At 52.6% G+C, this 26,510-nt stretch overlaps 1 protein-coding gene across 15 annotated transcripts; it reads left to right on the plus strand.

The window, feature by feature from the left end:
• The first annotated feature begins 994 nt into the window (after positions 1-994).
• A4GALT (alpha 1,4-galactosyltransferase (P blood group)) lies at positions 995-26,135 on the plus strand. 15 transcript variants are annotated; one of them, XM_027592856.2, is made up of 6 exons: positions 2,343-2,404; positions 3,611-3,906; positions 15,839-16,060; positions 22,507-22,647; positions 23,447-23,507; positions 24,234-26,135. In XM_027592856.2, the coding sequence occupies exons 3-6, from the start codon at positions 15,958-15,960 to the stop codon at positions 25,339-25,341; spliced, it is 1,413 nt and encodes a 470-aa protein (XP_027448657.2). In that variant the 5' UTR covers positions 2,343-2,404; positions 3,611-3,906; positions 15,839-15,957; the 3' UTR covers positions 25,342-26,135. The 15 variants fall into 15 exon arrangements, with proteins under 15 accessions (XP_027448654.1, XP_027448664.1, XP_027448663.1 ...); XM_027592855.2 differs by lacking the exon at positions 2,343-2,404 and adding an exon at positions 2,939-3,455 and having other exon boundaries at positions 15,836-16,060; XM_027592854.2 differs by lacking the exon at positions 2,343-2,404 and adding an exon at positions 2,939-3,455.
• The last annotated feature ends 375 nt before the right edge of the window (positions 26,136-26,510 follow it).

Consider the following 26,510-nt stretch of genomic DNA (forward strand, 5'->3'; position numbering starts at 1 on the left):
ATTACCGGTGGTGAAATCCTACAGGTTCATTCATTCTACACGTGTGCTGAGTGTCCAGTCACTCTGTTCCAGACACTGTTCCAGGAGGGAGACATAGCAGTGAACAAGTCAGCAGGAACCCCCGCTCTGTGGAACTCACAATCCCGTGCAGAGGACAGGCATTAAAATACATGTATAAGTGAAAAACATAAAGCATGTCACATGGTGGTAAGTGTATGGGGGAAAATCGAGGTGAGAAAGCAGTGAGTGGGGAGTGCAGGGTGCACATGCCTGATCTGAGACAGGGAGGTCAGGGAATACTCACTCAGAAGCCGACATTGAAGCTTGAACCTGAAGGAGGTGAGGGAGAGAACCACATAGGTGTCTGGGCAAGACGGTTCCAGGCGGAGAGCCTGTTCGAGCGAGAGGAAAGGCCCTGGAGGGGGCGAGCACCAGCAAGGAGGCCGGCGTGGCTGGGCGGGGGCCCCATCCAAGAAAGGGGTGAGGCCAGGGTGAGGCAGGGGCTTTTCTTCTGAGTTCAGTGAGAAGCCACTGGAAGGGTTTGGGCAGAGGAGGGATGTAGCCTGACCTTCTCCCATCATCCCTCGGGCTGCTGTTTGGACCAGGGAGTGGGGGAGGCAGAACTACAGGCCAGACCAGGTCCCTGGGGAGAGGCTAGTGGCTTGGACAGGGGGAGGGGTGAGAAGTGTCAGATTCTGGACATATTTTTATCTTTTTCAAGGCGGATCTGATAGCATTTGCCATTGGAGTGGGTGTGGGGAAGGTGTGGGGTGGGCAGAGAGGAGTCAGGGCTTGGGGCCCAAGCGGCAGGAAAGGGAGCTGTCCTTAACGGAGATGGGGGAGATGCAGGATGCGTGGGGGAGACCGGGCCGCTGGCTGGAGCCCTGTGAGGGAGCACAGTTAGAAATGTGCCTTCAGGGAGAGGTCCGGGCTGCGGGCCACATCTGGGCGTCACACGCAGATAGATGCCTCCCAAGCCACGGTTTGGATGACAGCATCAAGGGTAAAGAGTGGGGTAAGGAGCAGAAGATCAAGAGCGGAGCACAGCCTGTGGAAACTTCTAGAAGCTGGGAAGAGAAGTGGGTCGGTGGAGGACGGGGGTGGCCACCGAGGAGAAGTGGTCAGGCGTGGCACCTGGGAAACCGGAAGAGTGAAGTGCTTCAGAGAACAGGGAGTGGGCAGCAGTGGCAGGTGCTGCTGGAGGGACCCGTGAGGCAAGGACCGGGCTCCATGTGGACCTAGGAACATGGGCATAGCTGGGGACCAAAAATGACAGATTTAGTGGGCTAGTGGGGGGAGGGGTTTGAGGGACAAAGGCGGGGAGAAACCAGAGAGACAGGACTTCTGCTATAAAGGGAAGGACAAAGGTAAAGCAGTAGGGAAGGGGAGCAGGTTAGGGGATCCTAAAGGGGTTTTGGTTTTAAGATTGGAGAGGAACCTAAAGGGGTTTTGGTTTCCTTCTTTTGATTTTTAAGATAGGAGAAGTGTGTGGGTTGATGATGAGCAGGGCAGGGGAGAGTGGGCAGAGTTGCTGAGTCAGTGTGGGCTTGAAGGGTGGCAGCTTGTGGACAAGGGGAGGGTTCCTGCGGTCCCTTGGGTCCCGGGAGGGAAGGCAGCGCCTAAGTACCAGGTTGGGAGGCTGCAGATGGGTGGTGGGAGCCCATGGGAATTTTCTTCTGATTCATTCATTCAAAGGCACCTACTAAGTGCCAGGCTGTTCCAGGGCTGGGATGGAGAGTTTTCATGTTCTCAAAGGTGGCCTGGGGACCAGTCATTGGCTGAGGGGGAGGAGGAGCCCCGAGGAGTGAGGACACCACAGCCAGCGGCCAGTGGACCCGCAGGAGAGTGAGCGGGGCCAGGACGCAAAAGCAACAAGGGCCCTCGGAAGTTGTGAAGGTTCAAGCAAATAAGTGAAATTCGGTAAAACACTGAGCCACGCCGCAGGCCCAGCGTTTAGCACCAGTCACAGCTGGGGCATGGGGTGGGGAGGTTCATGAGTATATTCTAGGCTGTGGCATCAGGCAGGCCCGGGTTCCAATACTGACACTGCCCCTTCTCAGTTGCATGACCTTCAAGTGACTTAACGGGCCGAGCCTCGGTTTTCTCATCTGTTAAATGGGGAAATCGGATTATAGGCCCACACAGTAGGCGACAGGGAGGCCAGGGGAGTGCTCCGTACCTGTTGACGGCGGTCCAGCCCCGGCGCCGGGAGCAGCGGGGACGCGGGGGGCCGAGGAGCCGGGACCCAGCGGGGGCGGCGGGCGGGGCGGCGCTGACCACGCCCGGGCCGGAGGGGCGGCGCTCCCGCCGCCGGACTCGGGGCACTGCCTCCCGCCGCCGCGCCGCCCGCCGGCCCCCGGGGCCAGCTCGTCCGCCGCCGCCGCCGCCGCCGCCGGAGCCGGAGGTACCGGGGACCGCGCGCAGGGGGCGGCGGGGGGGGGGGGGCTCCCGGGTGCGGCCCTGGGGGCGCCCCGGGAGCGAGTAGGGGCGCCGCGAGAAGGCGGGGGCGGGGGTGGGCTGCGGAGGGGGCGGGGAGGGCTGGGCCGCCGCCCGGGCCACCTGTTCCGGAGGGACATCTGCGTGCGCACCGACTGGGCGCGGCGGTCCGCGGCCAGCTGCGCCCCGAAGTTGAGCGCGGCGGCTGCACCGGCGCCTGGCCGGCGAGGGGAGGAGCAGCCCCGCCCGGGCCCGGGTCCCGCGCCGGCGGAGAGGGTCGTGGGGGCGGGAGGCCCGGGGGGCGAGGCGCGCCCCTCCGGTCCGGGGCGCGGAATGGTCTCGGGAGGCCTGGCCGCTCCGCCGCGCTCGCTCCTGGCCCCCGAGGGGGTGCGGCTGGGAGAGCGCCGGGGAGCGGCCGGCTGGAGGGGAGACTGCCGGGGGCGGGAGGCGTTGGCCCCGGTCGAGGGGGGCGGGGGGGTGCCTTGGCTTCGGAAGTGCCGAGGCGGGGGGAGGGCGCTGCAGGTGGAGGGAAGGGCCTGGGTCGGAGCGCCCCTTCCCCTTCGCAGGGATCCCGACCCGCCGACGACCCGTCCTTCCGGCTCGCTTCGCTCCCTCCCTCCTAGCCAGATGGGAACCCCTGAGTGGGAGCTGTGATGTGCTTGGGAGGGGCTCTGGCAGGGGTCCCTGAGTCCACTGCCCTTCGCTGCTGGGGGGCGGGGGCGCTTGCCTCAGTTTCCTCATCTGACACCCTGGAATAGACGGTCCCACCTCCTGGGCAGACTCAGCTGAGCCTCTGGCTCTGAGAGGGTTAAAAGCCGTCTCCGCTGCATCCACCCCTCCCTCAGAAGGACACCCTTTGCGTCTCCTGTCTCCCCGAGATGCTGAGTGATTGCCTGCCCCTCGCAGGCCCCTTGGGGGCCGGCAGAAGCAGGGCTCAGGTTCGCCAGGACTCTACCCTCCACAGCTACGTCTGCGCTCCGTGTTCCCGCACAGAGATCCCCTAAGGGGGACTCCCCCAGGTGGGCCCAAATACAAAAGAAAGGGAGAGGCGAGATGGAATCTTCTGACAGCTCGCTATCAGAGGACAGACTCCCAAACAAATTCTGAAAAATGTCTAGAGGGCAAACTCCCAAATAGAAATTCTGAAAAACGTCTCCTTTCCTTATTCCGACAGAAGCTCTTCTAGCTGCCTAGGTTAGAGGTCCAAACTGGGACAGGGGGCAGACTAAGAGAAGGTGGCTGCCCGGGACATTTGCGACAGGACTGGAAGTAGGGACAGATGAGAAAGGGAAACTTGAAATGTGGAAACAGCTCTTTCCTGCCCACCGCCTCCCTCCCCACCGGCCGCTGCCCCTCCTGGCCCTCCGTCCACGCAGGTGGGCTGTAGGGCTCTACCAGCCACCTGCTCACCCAAGCTCTGCACCTGCTGTGCCTCTGGAATGCACTTCTCCCAACCTTCGGATCTCCTAGGTGAGCTCACAACTTCTGCTAAATGCCCTGTGTTTTCATTGTGCCACTCCTCTCCAGACTGGAAACTTCTAGAGGAAAGGAACCTTACCTGAAACCTCAGTGCCCAGCCCAGCACATAATCAGTGCTCCCTAAATGTTGCTTGGAATGAATTAACTGTAGGAAGTAGGGGGGAGATGCCATATTTGCACCACTCGGAGAATCCTATTGTTAAGTTTTGCCATTTTTGCTGAACTTTTTTAAAAATACTTTTTAACATATTTGAATATATCTTGTCTATAGAAATTTTCAAATTCCTCACCTCTCTCAAACCTTTTTTTATATTTTTTCAATGTTTACCTGTGTTTTATCATGTTAGTTAAGGGAACACATTGGAAATTTAGGCTCTTTGGGATAACGTTACGTTGAACTTTTGCACGTATACATTGCCCGATTTTTCCTGGAAAGAGCATCACCTGGTCGTCACTGCATTTGAACCTCTAGAAGGGCTCTACCTACAGCCAGCTGGCTCTCCAGAGGGCCTGTACCGTTTTGTACTTCCTCAGGCTGCGAGTGTGCGTTTCTTGTTATTTCCTAGAAATGAAATTGCTGAATCAAAGAGTATGAACGGGGGCGCCTGGGTGGCTCAGTCGTTAAGCATCTGCCTTTGGCTCAGGTCGTGGTCCCAGGGTCCTGGGATCGAGCCCCGCGTCGGGTTCCCCGCTCTGCAGGAGGCCTGCTTCTCCCTCTCCCACTCCCCCTGCTTGTGTTCCTGCTCTCACTGTCTCTCTCTCTGTGTGTCAAATAAATAAAATCTTTAAAAAGAAAAAACAAAATCGCTTCTCGGCCTTTTGGCTAAGATCAAGTGTAAAAAAAAAAACAAAAAACAAAGAGTATGAACGTCTAGGATCTTTGTGTGGTTCCCACCCCCCACCCCACCCCACCCCCGGTTTTATTGAGCTATGACTGACACGCAGCACGGTGTAAGCTGAAGGTGCACAGAGTGATTTGGCGTATATATGTACCTTGTGAAATGACCACAAAATGTGAGTTTCTGATTCATTTGTTTGAGCTCATCAGGGAGGTATTTGCCTCTTGTCTGGTCTCTTGGTGGCAAAGACCTTCCAGATTATCGTTTGGCTTTTATTTTTGCTGCTGCTGGTGTGTGTTTTGAAAGAGCACATTTTTTCTTTTTACTTTACTTTGTGTGGGTGCTTTTCGATAAAGGAGACTTGGCTGCATTTATGAGCTGACAGGAAGGAGCCAGAAGACGGAGCGGCTGAGTCCCAGAGGAGAGGCAGGTCCCTAGATTGAGGTCCCAGAGGATGCAGGAGGTGGGGGTGTCTGGCACTGGTCAAGGGAACTTCTGAGCTGGTGAGGACAGGAGGAAAAAGGGAAGGGCCCGGCTGACCCCTTGTGAACTGGCTTTGATCTTCATGTAGAGGGAGGTGGAAAAGCTCAGTGGAGAGAAAAGGTTCTGGTCCTCAGGCCCCCAGCTCCCAGTGCTGTTTGCAAGCCTCATCCCCTGGAGTCCGCCCTGCTTCCCTGGGAGGTAGCAGGTGTTACCAACCCCTCCCTCCCCCAACGGACAGACTCCCGAGGGAGGGGAAAGTGCCTTGTTCAGGTTCAGTCAGCTGATGAGTGGCAGGGATGCACGCAAAGTTGGCTCTTCTGGCATCAACTGCATGCCCTTGAGAATCTCCCTCCTCTTGGTGCCTCCATTTCTAGTAGATCTCAGGAAGCTGCACCCATCTTACTCAGTGAGTGAGAGTCCCTTCCTCTCCTGTCTTGTTTTCCCTCTGGACAGACCTCAGTGGATCCAGAAGCTTCCAGTGGAAGCTGAGTTGGCCACAGGACTAGAAGAGCCCCTTCCCTTCTGGCTGGTGCCCGCACACTCTGCCCTGTGCCCACACTCTCCAGCAGGAACCCACCGCACATTCTGGAAGTCAGACCTGTGCAAAGTCTGAATTGGCAAACGGGGAGCTAGGTGAACAGGCGCATGAGAGTGAAGCAGGAGAAGTGGTCTTGCATTCACCCAACAGACTTGATTTGAAAGAGCAGAAACCCTCGTCCCAGATGCAGACACAGAGCCCAGAAAGGTCCCTGCCCCCACCAACTCTCCAGTTGTCTGAGGTCTTCATTTGCACCTTCCCATCGGGTCTCCAAGGCAGCCTCCTGAGTTGGGGGGTGGGCCATGGATTGAGCCCTTACTAGGTGCCAGACACTTTATTATTTAACCCCCTCTGCAGGGGCGCCTGGGTGGCACGCTCGGTTGAGCATCTGTCTGGACAAGACATCTGTCTTGTCTCGGCAAGGAGTCTGCCTCTCCTTCCCCCTCTGTCCCCCCACCCCCCACCCCTGCTCGTGCTCTCTCTCAAAATAAATAAATAAAATATTTAAAAATAATAAGAACCCCCTCTACCATCCAGGGCTATTCTTCGCATTTTACAGATGAGGAAACTGAGGCTCAGGGTTAAGTGCCTTTTCTTTATTGCGGTGAGTTTGAGCCTCCGGCTCCAGAGCAGTCCCAGGTGAACTTGGCTGGGCTACAGGGAGACTCCTTCCACTTGACGAGGAGCGTTGGAATCCCAGCTGTGCCTCGGTTCCCTCAACTCTTAAACTGTAGTTTGTAAGAGCAGGGCTTATCGGGAGGATTAAATGAGTTACTCCGCGAAAACCACTTTGACCAGTGTGTGTGCAGAGTAAGCCCTCAGGAAATGTATACTATTGTTACTATTAAGCAGGAGCTCCATGCCTGTTGGGGAGCCTTTCAGAAATGTCAGCTCAAGCAGCTCACCCCTCCCCTCCCCTCCCCATGCCTAGGGTAATGGGAAGGTGGGCGAGTCCTGACACTGGAAAGAATACGGACTTTTTTTTTTAAAGATTTTATTTATTTATTTGACAGAGACACAGCGAGAGAGGGAACACAAGCAGGGGGAGCGGGAGAGGGAGAAGCAGGCTTCTCTCAGAGCAGGGAGCCCGATGCGGGGCTCGATCCCAGGACCCTGGGATCATGACCTGAGCCGAAGGCAGACGCTTAACGACTGAGCCACCCAGGCGCCCCAAGAATATGAACTTTTTATTTTTATTTCATTTTTTAAAGATTTTATTTATTTATTTGACAGAGAGACACAGCGAGAGAGGGAACACAAGCAGGGGGAGTGGGAGAGGGAGAAGCAGGCTTCCCGCGGAGCAGGGAGCCCGATGCGGGGCTCCATCCCAGGTCCTTGGGATCATGACCTGAGCCGAAGGCAGACGGTTAACAACTGAACCACCCAGGCACCCCCTTTATTTTTTTTAAGATTACTTATTTATTAGAGAGAGAGTGCACGTACTTCAGCGGGGGGAGGAGCAGAGGGAGAGAGAGAAGGAGGGTTCGATCCTAGGACCCTGAGACCATGACCTGAGCCAAAGTCAGATGCTTAACCGACTGAGCCACCCAGGTGCCCAGAGAACGTGGAGTTTTAAAAACCTTTCAGGAGACAAGATAATGATCCGTACCTACAACTTTAAATTCCGTTTCCTTTGACCCAAGAGGCTCATTTCTAGGAACCAGTCCTACAGAAGTAATTAAGGATGTGCTCAAAGATGTGAGTGCTAAGATATTCACCACGGCGTTGTCCGTAAACGCAGAAAGATGGAAACCACAGTTCCAGGAGTCAGGACAGGAAATAGGCAAAGTGAAGGATGGAACTGCCATATGAGATTCACTGTTGCCCTGAAAAATTAGGGTACAGAGCTGTATTTATGGACATGAAATGAGGGCATAGCGTACGCTTTCAAGCAGGTTTATCCCAGTACAATTTACACATCGTCACACGCATACAGTTTGATGAGTTTTAGGAAATGTGTATGGTAGGGGCCCAGCATGTTTTTAAGTGAAAAATAAAGCAAGGTATAGAACAGTACGTGTAATAGGATCTCCCTCTGTGCGCATGCGGCTCTGGGTAAACATCACTCCGTGTCTGCAACCGCCCCGTCTGGCAGGTCCCCGGCAACATGGAAGCATGGGGAAGGGACCGAGAAGAGTATATGTCACGTGCTTTAGTGACCTCACACCATCTTCGGGGCAGAGTAAAGCAGGTGTCCCTGCAGGGTGGTGACTGGACACACACACAACCCCTCGATTGTGGAAATATGGAGACAATACGCAAAGGCATGAAGACACGACTCTAATCACCCGTCACCCATGCAGCAGGGAACAGCATTTTGGTGGACTCCGTAGCAAATGGCAGCTCTTCTCAACTGTTCTGGTTAGGAGGCTGCTGGGCAGGGGAGGGGATGCGGGCCGTCTTGGGAAGTGGGAAGCACGTACTGCAGAAACGTGGAAATCCCAGAGCCTGGTGGGTTTGAGCGATGGAGTTGGTTTTCCTTTCACGTTTTTACCATCATGTTCAGGGGCACCTGGAGCATCAGGATGGTTTTCCTTCATGCCTCGGTCCTCACACACTGATGGTGCCCTCCCTAAGTTACTGTCATTTACACCTCGGGAGAGTGGGTGGCGTGTGGCTAAGTGCCCACGTTCCTCTGCTTCCAGTATCCTCCATGGCCAAATGCACCCTGGGCATTCCCAGTGGGACTCACCCGGGGCCCTGAGGGTCTGCCCATAGTCTAGGCTGTGGACGAGGCCCGGGGTTTGGGGTAAGTGCTGCTCACATGCCCACTCGTTTGGAAGGTAGCCACGAGTGACAGTGTGTGTAGTGGGGATCCAGGCCACAGCCCAGAGTGGGAGTTGTGCTGAAATCCAGGCAGCTTCCTGGAGGTGGCCTGCTCTGCTCACCTAGGTCAGGAGAGACTCAGGGAGGAAGGACCGTCCAAGGACTCAGAGCAGACATCCCTGGGTGCAAATCCTGCCTTCCATGCTTATTAGCCCTGCTGCAGTGGGAAGGTCGCCTTTCCTCTCTGGACCTTCATTTTCTCAAGTGTGAAACGGGGCTGTAGTGGTAGACGTGAAGACGTAAGAGTGATCAGTGCTTGGCAGGGTGCCTGACGTGTGGTGTGTTCTTGGCAAGGGGCAGCTCTTCCCACATATTATGGTTAAGAAGTTGCTGGGGAGGGGAGGCTGGAGGGATGTTTTAAGGGAAAGGAAAGAGCATATTGCAGAAATCTGGAATTCCCAGAGCCCGATGGCTTGAGCAATCTGGCAGAGGTCAGCCTCTGGAAGTTGTGGGCCTGGGGAGGGGCAGGAGCTGCAGGGGAAGGCCTGGGTGCCTGGGGGTGTGGAGACCTGCTTGGGGCCGAGGCAGGAAGCCAGGGAAGAGGTGGGGGGTGGTAGGCCTGAGGCAGAGGACAGAGTCTGAGCTGGGCTGTGGTCATGGGGGCTGACATGGGAAGGAGAGATGTGTCAGAAAGATGTTCCAAGAGGGGCTCTCCCCCTAATTTCCCAGCCCTCCACCCCCCTCTCCTCTGGACTGTTCCAAGAGCCGCATAACTGCTTTCTTGTTGCCACACATGCCCCGTGGTTTAGTCTCAAAAGCAGCCAGATCCCCAAGATCTCTTTAAGACATACGGCACACTGGAGCCCTTTCCTCCTCAAAAGCTCCCAATGGCAACCCTCCCAGTCAGAGAGACAAATTCTTCCAGGGCCCTTAAGGCTCCCTATGACCTGATCTCCTCATTATCTCTCTGACTTCCTCTCCTGGTACCTTCTTCCTCGCACTTTACTTACTCGGCTATTCCAGCAACACCTCAGGCACACATGCCCCAGGACCTTTGCACTCACCGATTTCCCTCCTGGGACACACTTCCCCCAGCTAGCCCTAAGACTGGTCCTCTCACTTTCTTCAGCTCTCTGCACAAACGTCAACTTTTCAGAGAGGCCATCCTTACTGGTCTGTGTGAAGTAGCACCCCCACCCCTGGGCCTCCCAGTCCAAGCTCCTGGCTGCATTTTTCCACATAGCACATTGTCATCCACCTGATGTATTTCTTTACTTATTAATTTTCTCCCACTAGAATTTCAGCTCCAGGAAGCAAAAGACGATCGGCTTTGTTCACTGCTGTCTATTTCCAGATCTTGGAGTGGGGCATGGCACATAATGGGTGTTCAAGCATTTGTTGAATGAACGATCAGGGGACTGTGTGTGATGCCTAGGACTTGATGGGTTTCTTTCCAAGATTTTTGTAATCAGGTTGTAATCAGGAACTCTCTTATCTGTGAATTGTCATCCTTCTGGCCTTATTATCTGCCTGTGGCTCTTGGCCTGGCACCAAGGGGCAGGTAGCCCTGAAATACCCTGTCTGGAGAGGTCAACGAGGGCCACCTCTGATGGAATGAACAGAACTAGTGCCGGAGAAACTAGATTTGGAAGGTCTTTCTAGAATGGTCCTTAGAGATTGTCTTTTCCAAGCTCTTTATTTTACAGGTGAAGAGATTGAGGCTCAGAATTGACAAGAGAGAGGTCAGACTCCAAGATCACAGAGCAGGTGTGTAGAAGATGGCAACCAGGTCCCTTGCTCAGGCAATATGCAGTTAGCAAAGACTGTTCAGACTAAGCATTCCCAGTATGGGCAGTGCCGTGTGTGCATATCGTGCAGGGCAGGGTTGGTGCTCTCGTGTGTTGCCAATTATTTGTAATCTGTAATACAGTAAAAAAGGAAAAAGTGAAGCAAGCTGGGAACTTTTGTTCCAAATAGAGTGAACTCAGGACTCTTTAACTCAGGCTGGACCTTATAAAAACCTTTTCTGTGGGCATTTCATTTGCCAGCCATGATCTTATCTGATGAAGATTTCTCGCTGCTACCTGTGCCTGTGTGATTGCTGGGCACAGCAAATGACCAGCACAGAAATCTCCTCCATACCCAACCATCCTGGTAAGCGTGTGTATGCACATGCCAAAGACAGCAAATGTGTAGGAGTCCGGATTCATGGTAGCTTGTGCTGCCTGAACTGCACATAAAGCTCAGGGGGGTTGACTACACCCTGCTCCTGAGAAGCCAACCCCAGGCAGCCTGATCCTCAGTCCATCCGGAGTGACCCTGGCAGGGAGCGATGGCCTCAGGGAAAGAGGAGAGGTCTGCGACTTGGGGGCAGATTTACCTGCGTGCAAATCCTGTCTCCTGTGCTTACTAGTCCTGCAGCTTTGGGAAGGTCACCTTTCCTCTCAGGGGGCCAGGAAAGAGTCGGGTATTTCAATATGAAAAGTCAAAGGTATGTGACCTTGTTTTGTACCCTCAGATGGTGAGGCGGGACATGTCAATTACACTTCCTAACCGTTGTCATCAGCACCCGCCTGTGGTTTGCAGTTTGCAAATGGCATTCTCCTGGGTTAGTTACCCTATCTGATCTTGGCTTTGTGGGCAGTTTAGGGATAATTTACTCATTGGTTCAGAAAATATACATTGGGCCTCTGCTATGTGCAAGGGCCTGTGCTGGCCCCAAGGGATGCAACAATGAGTAAAACAGCCTTCGTCCCTGCCCACTGAGAGCCGATGTTTACACGGTATCAGTGTGTTTTTGTGTATTTAATCAGTCCCTTCAAAAAAGACCTTGGGTTGTTTTCATTCGGTGGCAGTTGAAAACAACCTGTGACCTGTACGAATGACACTTATCTACAGATAAATTCACAGTGGTGTTACATGGTGAGAGGGTAAGCGGTTGTGTAATTTTGATAGACGTTCTCTTGCCCTCCACCACTGGAGTCGAACCATTTAGCATGCCTCGCAGCCCTGCGCAGGGTGCCTGTCCCCTCACAGCCTGGCCGGGAGAATGTGCTGTCCGAGTTTTGGATTTTTGCCAGTCGGACAGATGGGGGATGCTATACTGAGTGTTTCGATTTGCATTTCTCTTACTTACAAAAAGATCCTCACTCTTGCTTACATATTAAGGGGCATGTTTTGCATGTGTATGAACTGGCTTTGGCCCCTTTTCTTTTGTGTCTGTTGGTTGTCTTCTTGATTCCTGGGAGCCCTTTAGAGGTTCGGAAAAATCGGACCTTTGGGATCCGAGCGGGACAAAACTTGCCCCAAGTTGTCCCTTGCATTTTGGCTTTGCGGTTGGGATTTTGGGGGAGGACATTGGAGCAGTCAGGCTTTTTCAAGGAGTCAAAAGTACTCTTCTTTTATGGCTTCTGGACGGATTTCGTACATAATTAAGAAAACTTTCCCAACTCTGAGGTTATAAAGGAATCCGTCGTGTTTTGTTCTAAATGTTTATGGGGTTTATTATTTTACATTTGGAGTTTATCCTGGGGCATGTTCTGACATGTGAACCCAGCCTCTATTCCAGTTGCCCAACACCTTAGAAGACTGATTTTACTGGGGCGCCTGGGTGGCTCAGTCGTTCAGCGTCTGCCTTCGGCTCAGGTCATGATCCCAGGATCCTGGGATCGAGCCCCGCATCGGGCTCCCTGCTCGGCGGGAAGCCTGCTTCTCCCTCTCCCACTCCCCCTGCTTGTGTTCCTGCTCTCGCTGTCCCTCTCTCTGTCAAATAAATAAATAAAATCTTTAAAAACAACAAAAAAAGAAGACCAATTTTACTTTACTAACTGGGGATCCTGCCTCCATTGGCCATGCAGGGACTTTATGATCGCTGTGATACTTTTAGTCTCATTGCCCTGTTTGTTCAGCCGCTAAGACTGCATTGTTTTTGTTTTCTGGTTTTGGTGTTTTCCAAAGGCTGCATTGTTTTAAGTATCAACTTCATAGGATGTTTTAATATCTGAAGAACTTCCAGTCCTTCCTCTTTTTTCCCTCCTTGTCGGAGTTTTCCTATAGGTCTTCGCTTGTTTATTTTGGCATATGAACTTCAGAATCGATTTGTCAAATTCCAAAATCACATATGTATTTTTGCTTTTGTTTCCTTTGCCAGAGAAGACATATCGAGAAATAATGTTTCTACAGCTGAGGTCAAAGAAAGGACTGCCTGTGCTCTGTCCTAGGAATTTTATGGCTCCATGTCTAACAGCTCGGTCTTTAATCCATTTTGAGTTTATTTTTGTGTATGGTGTAAGAAAGTGGTCCAGTTTCATTCTTTTGCATGTAGCTGTCCAGGTTTCCCTAGACAAGAAAAGAGATTCTTTTCCCCATTGCATACTCTTGCCTCCTTTGTTGGAGATTAATCGACCATATAAGCATGGGTTTGTTTCTGGACTGGTCTGTTCCATTGATTTATGTGTCTGTTTCTTGTCAGTTTCCATAATGTTTTTTTTTTTATAAAGATTTTTATTTATTTATTTGAGAGAGAGAGAGAGAATGAGAGATAGAGAGCACGAGAGGGAAGAGGGTCAGAGGGAGAAGCAGACTCCCCGCTGAGCAGGGAGCCCGATGCGGGACTCGATCCCGGGACTCCAGGATCGTGACCTGAGCCGAAGGCAGTCGCTTAACCAACTGAGCCACCCAGGCGCCCAGTTTCCATAATGTTTTGATGACAACAGCTTTGTTGTATTTCTTGAAATCTGGGATTGTGGTACCGCCAAATTTGTTCTTCTTTCTCAAGATTGCTTTGGCTATTCGGGGTCTTTGGTGGTTCCATGCACATTTTAAAAAATATTTTATTTATTTGTTTGTCAGGGAAAGAGCGAGAGAGGGCACAAGCAGGGGAGAGCGACAGGCAGAAGGAGAAGCAGGCTCCCCGCTGAGCAGGAACCCCGATGCAGGACTCGATCCCAGGACCCTGAGATCATGACTGGAGCCGAAGGCAGACACTTAACTGACTGAGCCACCCAGGCATCCCGGTTCCATACTCCTTTTAATACTGTTTGTTCTAGGTCTGTGAAAAATGCTATTGGTATTTTGATAAGGATTGCATTAAATATGTAAGTTGCTTTGGGTAGTATGGATGTTTGAACAGTATTGGTTCTTCCAGTCCATGAGCATGGAATATCTTTCCGTTTGTGTCATCTTTCATTTTTTTCATCAATATTTTATAATCTTCAGAGTACCAGTCTTTTACCTCCTTGGTTAAGTTTACTCCTAGGTATTTTATTCCTTTTGGTGCAATTGTAAATGAGATTGTTTTAATGTCTCTTTCTGCTACTTCATTATTAGTGTGTACAAATGCAACAGATTTCTGTATATTAATTTCTGTATAGCCTGTGACTTTACTGAATTCATTTATTAGTTCTAGTAGTTTTTTGGTGGAATCTTTAGGGTTTTCTATATATAGTATCATGTCATCTGCAAATAGAGTTTTGCTTCGTTCCTTACCAGTTTGGATGCCTTTTATTTCTTTTTCTTTTCTGATTGTTGTGGCTAGGACTTCCAGTACCATGTTGAATGAAAGTGGTGAGAGTGGACATCCTTATCTTGTTCCTGATTGTAGAAGAAAAGCTGTCAGTTTTCCCTCTTGAGTATGATGTCAGCTGTGGGTTTTTCATAATGGACTTTATTATGTTGAGATCTATTCCCTCTAAACCTATTTTGTTGAGAGTTTTTATCATGAATGGATGTTGTACTTTGTCAAATGCTTTTTCTGCATCTATTGAGATGATCATACGGTTTTTGTCCTTTCTCTGGTTAGTATGATGTCTCATGTTGATTAATTTGTGAATACTGAACCACCCTTGCATCCTGGGAATAAATCCCACTTGATTGTGGTGAATTATTTTTTCCCTGTCACACCCCCCACAATGATTTTTTTAAATATATTGTTAGATTTGGTTTGCTAATATTCTGTTGAGAATTATTGCACCTATGTTCATCACACACATGTTGTGGCATCTTTATCTGCTTTTGGTATCAGGGTAACGCTGACCTCATAGAATCAATTTGGAAGCTTTCCTCCTTCTATTTTTTGGAATAGTTTAAGAAGAATGGGTATTGGGGCGCCTGGGTGGCTCAGTTGGTTAGGCGTCTGCCTTTGGCTCGGGTCATGATCCCAGAGTCCTGGGATCAAGCCCCACACTAGGCTCCCTGTTCAGGGGGGTCTGCTTCTCCCTCTCCCTCTGTGCTCTCTCTTTCTCTCTGAAGTAAATACATTTTTTTAAATCTTAAAGAAGAAGAAGAATAGATATTAACTCTTCTTTAAATATTTGATAGAATTTGCCTGTGAAGCCATCTGGTCCTAGACTTCTGTTTTTTGAGGGTTTTTTGATTACTGATTCAATTTCATTACTGGTAATCTGTCTTTTCAAATTTTCTATTTCTTCCTGATTCAATTTTGGAAGGTTATATGTTTCTAGGAATTTGTCCATTTCTTCTAGGTTGTCCAATTTGTTGGCATATAATTTTCCATGGTGTTCTCATATAATCCTTTGTATTTCTGTGGTATCAATCATTTTCTCCCCCTTCATTTCTGATTTTATTTATTTGAGTCCTCTCTCTTTTTTTCTTGATGAATCTAGCTAAAAGTTTGTCAATTTTGTTTTCAATGTTTCATCAGCTCTTAAAAAGAAAGTCTAGGGGCGCCTGGGTGGCTCAGTCATTAAGTGTCTGCCTTTGGCTCCAGTCATGATCCCAAGGTCCTGGGATCGAGTCCCGCATAGGGAAGCCTGCTTCTCCCTCTCCCACTCCCCCTGCTTGTGTTCCCTCCCTCGCTCTCTCTCTCTCTCAAATAAAATAAATAAAAATCTAAAAAAAGTAAAAAATAGGGTAGAGTTGGGTTTTGCTTGGGATCTAAATCAAAAATCTTTTACTGCGTAAAGATAAGTGACTTAAGCCTATTTGTATATATTGATATCACAGGTGTCTTTGGTCTTTCCGTCGTATTGTGTGTATGTACCGAGATATGTCTTCGCACACGTGGGAGGGCTATATTCTTTATTCTTTCACTGTGTTTAAGAAAAAAAAGAAAGTCCCTCTGATATTTGGGAAAGCTTGTATTTTTGTTCTGGTGGCTACATTTATATTTACACCTTTATATAATACTCTTAGTTTCTTCTTTCTTTAGACAGTATTGTTTCTCTTCTATGAACAATAAACTTAACCTGTTTCCCTTTCTCTTGCCACTGTCCCATTTCAGCTGACACTGTACTGAGTGATAAGTCCTATCTTCTTTCTGCCCTAATCGTCCCAGCAGGTCTTGGTCAGGTGGTCCTCACGACAGTTGCCGTTGCCTAGTTAGGCACGCGAAAACCTGAAGCAGTATCAGCAGCTTGGGAGAGCATTCTGGAGACAACCGTGAAGCACTTTTGAGAAATGCTGCGTGGCCCACACGTGATGCTACAGGAGGTGATCCTGTGTGGGAAAACCCTTGGGATCGAGAGGCACATGCTCTTCCGACCAGGTGCCCCTTGGTTAGGTGATTTTAAAAATCTGACTAAACCATTTTTTTTCAAGACAAAAATTCTGCGTGACAAGAAAGCAGAGTGACATTGTTTCATTGGCAGCACTTTAAGTTTTTTTAGTGGGCACATCACATAGTGATGCATCTTACTAGATTCAGTAAAATAGGGCAGTGTTATCCTTCTTATTGCTGCCTTTGTACTTTAAATATGCTTAAACTTCTACTGTTGGATTTTTAGCTCTTACCTCTTGCCATTAAAGATGAGGTAAGCACAGAGCTCGTTCCACTTTCAACCTCCTTTCCCCCTTGCCTACCAAGTTTTGGGTAGTTGTATCGTTTCCATGTTGTCTGGCTAGATAACATTTTCATTCCATCTGTCATCTTTATTCCTACCCTTTCATGGGGGAATATATTCAGCCCTCTTATTACAGTTGAATATATTCAGCTGAATATATTCAGTCCTCTTATTACAGTTCTTTCAAGCACCACTTGGTTGAATGAAGTTGATTCCTCGGTTTTCCTCAGAGGAGCAATCTTGCCGAAGTCATACTTCAAAGCTGTTGGCGTGTAATCTTTATATGTATTTCTTTTTTAAAAAAGATTCTGTGTATTCATTTGAGAGAGAACGAGCCGGAGAGAGGGGCAGAATAAGAGGGAGAAGCAGACTCCCCGAGCCCGATGCAGTGCTCGATCCCAGGACCCCAGGATCATGACCTGAGCTGAAGGCAGAAGCTTAACCAGTTGAGCCACCCAGGTGCCCTATAATCTTTATATTTAAAGAACAACATGGCTCTAGGTTAATCTTTGGCTCCAACTTTCTTTCCCTGATGACCCTGTAGGTGTTGCCCCACTATCTTCTGTCTTTAAATGCTGCTGTGGAGAAATCAGATAGCAGCCTGATTCTCCGTCCTTCGTTGATGGCTTGGGCTTTGCATGTCGCTATCCAGAGATTTATCATGGTACCTTTAAAGCCCAGTGATTTTACCGTCCTGTGTCTTGGGACTTACCATTCTGGGTCACTGTTCTCTAGTACATGGTGTGCCTTTTCAATTCATGAAATCGGGTCTTCCCCTATTTTGGGAAGGTTTTCCTAAATTATAACTGCAGAGCTTTATTCTATTCATTCGTTTCCATTTCTTCTTTAGGAGGCCGGTTGTACATGTGTTGGGCCTGCTCTGCAATCTGTTCCATTTTGGTTTTTTGGTTCTTTGAGTATCTCTTTTGAGTATTTCTGCTGGATTTTGTTGACTTTTTCTTACTTTAATTTTTATATCTCTTCCTGTACTTTGTCTGGAGTCTGTTCTCCTGTGTATTGCTTGTCGTTCAGTCTTTGTTTCTGAAGTAGCCTTGTATTTTCCTTCTAGTTCTTTCCTGAGGTCTGTCAGTTCTCACATCACATGTCACCCTCATGTCTTGCTGTCACTTTGCCTGACCATTTCTTCTTCTGCTCTTGTATTTCTGCTTTTTGGTCCACCTTCATAACTGGAATTACTTTTTAAAGTTGTTTTTTTTTTTTTTAATTCATGCTGTAATTTTGTATTAGGATTTTTATCTGTTTTATGGAAAATTTTTTTTTTAAAGATTTTATTTATTTGACTGAGAGAGACACAGCGAGAGAGGGAACACAAGCAGGGGGAGTGGGAGAGGGAGAAGCAGGCTTCCCGCGGAGCAGGGAGCCCGATGTGGGGCTCGATCCCAAGACCCTGGGATCATGACCTGAGCCGAAGGCAGACGCCTAACGAGTGAGGCACCCAGGCGCCCCTGTTTTATGGGAATATTTTTTGTGGTGAATTTTCCTTACACATAAGAGAACATTAGTATTCCTTTCCCTTTTCATTCTTGGAGCATCTTTGTATGGACGCTGTTTATTTTTTTTATTCCTTTAACTGTTTTTCTTTTTTAAATATTCAAATTGGTTGAATTTTCCTGGATCAGCACTTAATAGGAGGTTTTGGTGGAAATTGGGAGAGAGGCCAGGGTAGTTCTCTCTGTTTCTCTGTTTTTTATGGAAAAGGATTATTCCTTTAAAATACAACCTTTCTTGGGGTGCCTGGATGGCACAGTTGGTTAAGTGTCTGACTCTTGGTTTCAGGTCAGGTCCTGAGCTTGAGCCCTGTGTTGGGCTCTGGACTTAGCATGGAGTTGACTTGGGATTTTCTCTCCCTCTCCCTGCCCCTCCTGCTGTGCGTTTTCTTTATCTCTCTCTCAAATAAATAAATCTTTTAAAAAATAATAAAAAATAAAATAAAATATGACCCTTCTCTGGATCCACTGCCCTTTTGCCTCACAGAACTCAGCTGGCTTAAAGGGGCCACCTGCCTCTAAACTTGAACTCTCCTGGTTCATTCAGGCTACAGCTCACTCTCTGACTTACTCATCTTCCTTTTAGAAGCAGTGATTTCTGCAGTCTTCCACTTCTGGGCCCCTCTGCACCCTGTTCCTCCCCAGCTCACTGCTGTATCTGCTGGACTCAGGTGCTTTGGGCCTCATTTACATGTGGGTTGGGGTTTATGGGTTTCTCATGCCCCTAGTTTCACTAAAGCTGTAGCTTGTGGTTTATTTTCTCTTTCCCCTGTTGCTCTATATGACATCAGCAGAGGAGGAAAGATTCAGAACCAAGAATCTGCCCTATTCCTATTGGAAAAACAAGTCTCTAGCTCCCTTATTTTGTTGGTAATATCTCCCAAAGAGCAAGCCACTGCCTTCCTGATTTCTGGCTTTAGAACATCTTACAGACTTTGGAGAAGAAACATTTTATAACCTCTGCTCTGAAAACATCCATTTTTACAAGGATCACCTTCTAGTAACTGTAACTCCGACTTCTTGAATAGAAATATTTATTTATTCCCTGAAAGATGGGAGGGGGTGTGGGGGCAGGACAGCAGACCCTTCAGGAAGGATTTTCAAGCTCTAGGTATTGATTCTTCCCACCAAGGAGGGTCTGAGTTCCTGATCCTGTTCTGTCTCCAGAAGTATCCCTGCTTTCAACTTGGTAGACTCTTCTCTCATCTCTGTCTCTCTTTTCGTGTGTGTGTGTGTGTGTGTGTGTGTGTGTGTGTGTGTGTGTTGGTTGACGTGACAAGAAGTCCAGGATGGACCAGCTTCAGGCATAGCAGAATCCAGGTGTAAAGTTGATGTCATCATGCATCTCTTTCTCTCCATCTCTTGGTTTTGCTTGCCTCTGGGCCAGCTTCATTCTCAGGCAGGCTCTCCCCTCCTGGCTCCTGGCTCAATGTTAGCACCTCCCTTAGAGAGCACATGACCCTGCTTGGCTTGGATTTGGGTTACGTGCCCTCCCTGAGCTACTCACTGTGGCCAGGAGAACGTGGCACAGTCATTATTAGGCAGACTAGAATCGTGTGTGTACCCCAAGAACTAGAGAGGGGGGTCTGTGGGGCAGAGGTGGTTCCTCAAAGGAAATCAGGGTACTGTTATCAGAAGAAGGGGGAATGGATGCTGGGCAGGCAAAGCCAGCAGAGAGCCACCCCATCTCCACTGGTAAACCCCACTGCAAATGACATCTAACCATTTTCTCTTGCCATGCAGAGGCCCACCGAGGCACATTCTCCATGGAGCTGCCATTTCAGTGATACTCCAGGCAGTGTGTGTGACCCGAGGGTGGCTCTGAGATTTCAGGACAGGGGGACAAAGAAAGGGGGTGTTGTGGAATAAATGGTGGCCTCAAAGGAGATATGTCGTGTCCTACCCCCTGCAACATGTGACTGTGATCTCCTGTGGAAAAAGGGTCTTTGCAGGTGTTACTACATTAAGGGTCTTGAGATGAGGAAGTGATCCTGGATTAGCCAGGTGTGGGCCATAGTCCAGTGACAAGTGTCCTTACAAGAGACAGAGGAGGCGAACACGCACAGAAGAAGGCCACATGAGCCCAGAGGCAGAGACTGGAGGAAGAGGCCACAAGCTCAGGAGGGCCTGGAGCCACCAGAAACTGGAAGGAGCAAGAAACGATTCTCCCCTAGAGCTCGAGAGGGAGTCAGGTCCTGCCAACACCCTGGTTTTAGACTTCTACTCTCCAGAGCTGTGAAAAAATAGGTGCCTGTTATGGTCATTGGTTTCAGTCGCTACAGGAAACCAATATGGGGAAGCTGATCAGAGTCGAGAGTTGGGTCCCTCTTCTGTTTCCTTGGTTTTGTGGTTTGCAGCTTCTGCTGGGCTGTCTGCCTCCTGAAGCATCTCAAGGAAGACCTGGAGGTGGGGCACTCCTCGCATGGGGGCGGGGGCAGGAAGAGCTCCCTGAGGGCGTCAGCTCCAGCTTCCATGGCTGTGTGACCCTGGCCGAATCCCTTTCCCTCTCTGGGCCTCTGGGAGCCAGGCAGCACCGATCCCGGCAACAAGCGGTTCGGCATGGGCTGTGTCTGACCATCACCATGACTCTGCTCTGTTTGGCAGTCACAGTCCGCCAGCACCGGGCTGAGCTGGTTGGACACAGGAGCCAAGGGAAGGTCAGAGGTGGAGTTCCCCTACTGTGGGCCATCAAGGAGTGACAATCTTCGGGCAGAGGAGCCATTTCTAGGCACTTGGGCCCATACCGATGCTCCTGACGGCAGAGGGGGGCGGGGCCACAAAGCTGGTGGCAAGGGCCCAGCCAACGGGGGGTGGTCGGGCCTTTGGCCTTTTGACCCACCAGCTGTGTGCATCTCACCCTCACTTCCTGCCTGGGGGGGGGGGGGGGTCCTGAGGAGCTCAGAGGAGCTCAGAGCAGGGAAGTGGCCACAGTCAACAAGCTAACTGGAAACACCTCCCTGTTGCAGAGGGTGGGGGCAGTGGCAACATGCCAGCCCCTGCTGACAAGGTCCAGGACTTGGGCCGCAGCTGCGAGGCCCATCCCGGGGGGCCAGGAGCATGCTTTGGACCTGAGGTCACACGGGTACTGGGCTGTGGCCAACTTGGCCCTGCGCACAGTTTCTATTCCTGGGTTTTGGGCTCCAGGACCAAATACGGCACTGCTTGGGACTGGCACTCTCCACTGGGGCAGGCGCGGGCTCAGGTGGCACATCCTGCCACCCCAACAGGCCCAGACCCCACCCCATCCCACGGAAGAGCCAGATCATCCCAACACTGTGGGGGCCCCTGGGCGGCTGGGACCTCGATCTGTCCAACTCTCTGTCCACTGCTCAGTGTGGTTCACATTGGGTTAAAAATACCCAGGACCGAAATAGCCTCTCCTTGCAGGGGAAAACCAGGGCAGGGGAACACAAGGTTCTTGATTTCTATTGGCTCTGCCGCTCACGACCCAGCTGGGGGATCCCAGGCTGCTCACCTGACCTCTGGCCCCGATGCTCGTGGCTCCTTCGGTCACTCGCCGATTTGCTAACTCACTGACTTGCCCACTCTTTAATTCGCTCCTTCGTTAATCCACTCGCTAATCATTCATCGATTCGCGCGCTCATCGATTCGCTCCTTCATTGACTCGTTTGCTCCTTCACTTACTCACCCACACGCTGAGTCACTCGCTCACTCGATATTCACTGACTGCACACCCAGCGCCATCTATTTAGATGCTGAGCAAAACACAAAAAATACCCATCTTCGTGGAGTGATGTTCCACATAAATAACCCGCACAAATGAGTACAAGATGTCCTGTATGCTAGATGAAGCACCGGGGACAGTGAACTCCACAGGAGGCCATGAAGTGACGGGAGGTGGGACTTTCGGGGCTGGGAGGCCCCCCAGGAAGATGATTTCCGAGTGAGGACCAGAGGGAGGTGAGGGAGGGAGCCAGGTGAACAGCTGTGGGAAGAGCGTTCCAAGCAGAGGGAACAGCATACACACAGGCCCCGGGAAGGCAATATGGGGGGGGGGGGCGGGGACGGGTTTGAGAAAGAGCGAGCCGGCGGGGCGTGGTTGGGTAGAGCAGATGATGAGGAGAGACGCGGGCTGTGAGGCCAGGGGTGGGGGACACACGCAGGACCTAGTGAACCTGGGCCTCCCACATCACTGAGGGTCTCACAGACAAGTGACATGTCCTGGCTTGTGTCTTCGGGGTGTCCCTCTGGCCGCCGGGGGAGTGGGTCCGTGAGGGAGCAGATCAGGGAGAGGGCGAGTCAGTTTGTGTGGGCCCACTGTGTGCCAGGCACTGAGCCGGGCTCCGGCAGGGGGAAGGTGCGCAGGCCCGCGTGGTGCTTACAGCGGCCCGTCTGGCTAAGGCCCTTCCGTCAGTGTCAGCTGGCCAGGAAGCCACCTTCACCTGGCTCTGTTGGACCCTTTGCTCCATTTCAGCTGTCACCAGCGTCGTCCTTGTCTGTTTCCAGATGGTTCCCCTCACGCGCTGACAGCTCCCCCAGGGCAGAGCTGCAGCCTAGCTCTTCCCTTCTCCCAAGCACCCTCCCTATGGGGCCGAGAGAGCCAGTGAATCGGTGAACAGGTGACCCTGTGTGGCTGGGGGACGAGGCCTCCGTGAGCCCGCCACCCTCCTCACTCTGTGTCTCCCCGTGTTTTGCAGATGGATTTGTGGGTGCGGAGAGTGTGTGGAAGGGCCGTGTTCCTGTTGGCAGAGGAGTCTGGCTGCTGAGCCAGGGCGTGTCTCCCAGAGGGCTGCCGGGCTGCCGGATCCCCACCTCGCCGCCATGGGCCGCCCAGGCTGGTCAGTTACCAGCCAGTGACGTCAGCGCGGTTCCCAGCCCTCCACTGGGAGGGCACGCCAAAGTCTCGAGTCCCAGCCTCCTGGCACCACTCTCAGGCCGTGAGACCTGTCTGTCCTGGGGAGCGGTTGACTCCGGCCCCCGTTAGCCCCCAGGCTGCGCGGTCCCTCCACCCCACTGTGTGTCCACATTTCCTGGCCTCTAAAGTAGAAATGATCCAACCACCCCTGGGGTTACGGAGAGCCAGAGGGGGTGTGCATGGGGCACCGAGAATTTAGAAGACGCTGAGTAAACGCTGGCTGGGATTCTGTGACTAGTGAGAACAGACCAGGTGAATGTGCACCGAGTCCCCAAAGTGCCAGGCACGTTCCCACATCCCCTGCACCGTTTCTGTCCCAGGCAGGATGGTACAGTGTTGAGAGAGTAGACTCTGGAGCCGGGTGGCCTGGCTTCAAGCCCGCACCCCGCCACTTGCCTGCCACGGGACCGTGTGTGAGTTACCAGACTTCTCGGTGCCTCGAGGTCCTCACCTGTGAGATGGGGGTGATGATCACCACTGCACAGGGCGGCCGTGGGGGTTCAGCGAGTTAAATGTGTATGACGTCCCAGTCAGGCCACCTGGCACATGTGTGGTGATGGTCAACCCTTTAGTGGGTTCCAGTGTTCTTGCCCTGGAGGTGTGAGCTGAGTGAGTTGCCCCAGGTCTTAGCTGGTTCAGGCCGACTTGAGGTCCCGTGTCTCCCAGGTGCCCCCATAGTCCTGCCCTTGGGGACAGAGCCCAAGCCTATTTCCTCTCCCCAGCCACCTGCCGGGCCCCCAGGATGTTCTTGGTTGCTGGCCAGGTGGACATCACCAGGAGAAGGTGAGGGTCGAAGGGAAATAGTCCTAGGCTCCAGACCTGTGTCTATAAGAAGCACGGTCCAGGGCAGGGGCTGGGGAAGCCAGCTGCCCAGGAGAGAGACTCCATTGTGTCTGAGACAAGGGCTTTAGGACCCAGCATGCATCCCCGTGTGCCTGGAGCCCACTCGCCCTGCAGGCTTGCCTGCCAGGCCCTTAGCACGCCAGTGCCCAGGCCTGCCCAAGCCCCAGGATTTTCTGCTGAAAGGTCCCAAGGCTACTTGGCAGTCTGCCCTCTTGGAGCAGCTCCAGGCCTGGCACAATTGTGGAACTGAATGGGGCTAAGGGGTCCGTGGGCTAGGCCTCGAATCACGGGCTGCCAGTGGCCTGAGGGGCCCAGGTGTCACGGGACAGAGAGGCCCGTGGGCCACGTGGTAGAGGCATCACTTCTGACAACCTCGCTTGTGCCAGACCCTGGCCTGGGCCCGCGATGGCCATATGTGGCAGGTAGCACTGGCTCAGGTGTCGGGAAGCGCCCAGGTGTGTCACAGAGAGCAAAAGGGACTCTGCCCAGACCGTGGCCCCTGGTCTGCCGTTCCCCTTTTGCAGGTGAGGAAGGAGGTGGGACTCAGAGCCAGCAGACCCGTGGGCTTTTGGAAGCCCGCATTGGCCGTAGCTGGTGCTTGTGGGAAGTGTTTTTCAGGCCAGAGATACCAGCACTCTGCCCGAATGTGATGCTCGTCTCTTGCAGACCAGCCAGTTCGTGCTGTGGCCTCCTGGTGTCATCTGGGGAGAACATGTCCAGGCCCCCTGAGTGTCTGCTGCGGCTGCGCCGGGGAGCCCCGAGGCAGCGCATCTGCACCCTGTTCATCATCAGCTTCAAGTTCACGTTTTTCGTCTCCATCATGATCTACTGGCACATTGCGGGAGAGCACAGGGGCCAAAGAGAGTTCTCTAACTTGCCTGCCGACGTCCCCTGCCCCCGACTGGGGTCCCCTACGCTGCTTTCCAGCACCCCGCCTCCAGGCAACATCTTCTTCCTGGAGACATCAGACCGGACCAACCCCAACTTCCTATTCATGTGCTCGGTGGAGTCGGCCGCCAGGGCCCACCCAGAGTCCCGGGTGGTGGTCCTGATGAAGGGGCTGCCCGGCGGGAACGCCTCCCTGCCTCGGCACCTGGGCCTCTCGCTCCTGGGCTGCTTCCCCAACGTCCACCTGCTCCCGCTTGACCTGGACGAGCTGTTCCGGGACACGCCACTGGCGGCCTGGTACGTGGCCCGGCAGCGCCGCTGGGAGCCCTACCTGCTGCCCGTGCTCTCCGACGCCTCCCGGATCGCGCTCCTGTGGAAGTTTGGTGGCATCTACCTGGACACGGACTTCATCGTCCTCAAGAACCTGCAGAATCTGACCAACACGCTGGGCACTCAGTCCCGCTATGTCCTCAACGGTGCCTTCCTGGCCTTCGAGCGCCACCACGAGTTCATGGCGCTGTGCATGCACGACTTCGTGGCCCACTACAACGGCTGGATCTGGGGCCACCAGGGCCCGCAGCTGCTCACGCGGGTCTTCAAGAAGTGGTGCTCCATCCGCAGCCTGGACGAGAGTCACGCCTGCCGCGGCGTCACCGCCCTGCCCTGCGAGGCCTTCTACCCTATCCCCTGGCAGGACTGGAAGAAGTACTTCCAGGAGGTCAGCCCCGAGGAGCTGCACCGGCTGCTCAAGGCCACCTACGCTGTCCACGTGTGGAACAAGAAGAGCCAGGGCACGCGCCTTGAAGCCACGTCCCGGGCGCTGCTGGCCCAGCTCCATGCCCGCTACTGCCCCACGACGCATGAGGCCATGAAGATGTACTTGTGAGGGGCCCGCTGGGCCACCCTCCCTGCACCACCAGGCGCCCTGACGGAGAAGGGCTCCTGGCCACCTTTCCTGGTGGGGGCGAGACGGGAGGGCCCGGGAGAGGGAGGCTGGAGTTGCCGCAGCCTAGGATTCGGGCAGGCTCGGGGGAGGGTGGGGAGCTGTTGGTCCCAGAGGTGTGCCTGGAGGATGCGCTGCAGGCCGCCGGATCCACTCCCTTCAGGGTGAGGCCGGTGGGACACCCCCAGGCCAGTGTGCTTTCTCAGGGTGAAGGCAACAAGTGGGGGGGTTGGGGGGCCCCAGCCAGAATCAGCTGGAGTAAGCCAGGGGAGCCTCTGGGTCTTCTGGACAACACACCAGAGCCGTGCACGTCAAAGCGGCTTCCGGGATGTCACAGGGAGGCCAGGCTGGTGGGGGCCCGAGGTGCCCACAAAGAGAACATGGATGGAGAAGCCCCAGAACAGGGGTAGGAAGGAGAGGGGAGCTCCTGAGGAAAGGGGGGAGGCAGCAGGGGTGCACACCCAGCCTCGTGAGCCTGGGTTGGGGGGGCAGAGTGCTCTGCTCTTCTCTGCCTTTGGTTTCTTCTTCGGAGGAGCCGGCCTGGGGAGCCCTTTGGGGGAGGCTTGCCTGCTCACCCCATTCTCTCTCGTTTCCAGAGATGTTGCAGGGGTGCCATGCGCCAGCCGGCCACTCCAGGGCATGGCAGCATGGAGTTCTTTTGGCTCAGGAAAAGCATTTTAAGAAAACCACCCCCCACGCTGCCCACAATAAACACGGGGTAATAAACATAATAAAAACAACTCCCTGACACCAAGTGCTTGGTGGTTGATAAAAGGAATCCACTCCCACAAGCCCGCATTAGCCCCATTCTGGAGACAGGGAAGCAGCTGGGGGGCCGTGTCCTGACATGCTTGAGGTCACTCAGCCCTGCCCGGAGAGCAGTCCAGGGACCCGGGGGGTGGGGGTGGGTTGGGGGGCCCAGCCGGACACCCCAGGAGCCCATTACCAGAGTAGGGGCATGCTGCCCCCAGGCCTAGAGGGGTAGGTGTCAGGGTCTGTGGGGTCCCTCCTGGCCCAGATCCTGGGAAAGACCGGAAGTGCCTTCCAGGCAGCCGCAGGGCTGGGTAGGAGGAAAATGCTCTCTGCCAGGTGTGGCCCCGGCTGGTTCGTGC

The sequence above is a fragment of the Zalophus californianus genome, chromosome 9 (genome assembly GCF_009762305.2).
Source record: "Zalophus californianus isolate mZalCal1 chromosome 9, mZalCal1.pri.v2, whole genome shotgun sequence".
Classification (NCBI taxonomy): Eukaryota; Metazoa; Chordata; class Mammalia; order Carnivora; family Otariidae; genus Zalophus; species Zalophus californianus.

Excerpts from the sequence above, each read along its gene's own strand:
- A4GALT (XM_027592856.2), top strand. The coding sequence starts at position 15,958 with ATGCTGCGTGGCCCACACGTGATGCTACAGGAGGTGATCCTGTGTGGG. Across the intron at positions 22,648-23,446 it reads GCCATGGGCCGCCCAGGCTG|CCACCTGCCGGGCCCCCAGG; the intron begins GTCAGTTACCAG and ends TCCTCTCCCCAG. Across the intron at positions 23,508-24,233 it reads GTGGACATCACCAGGAGAAG|ACCAGCCAGTTCGTGCTGTG; the intron begins GTGAGGGTCGAA and ends CGTCTCTTGCAG.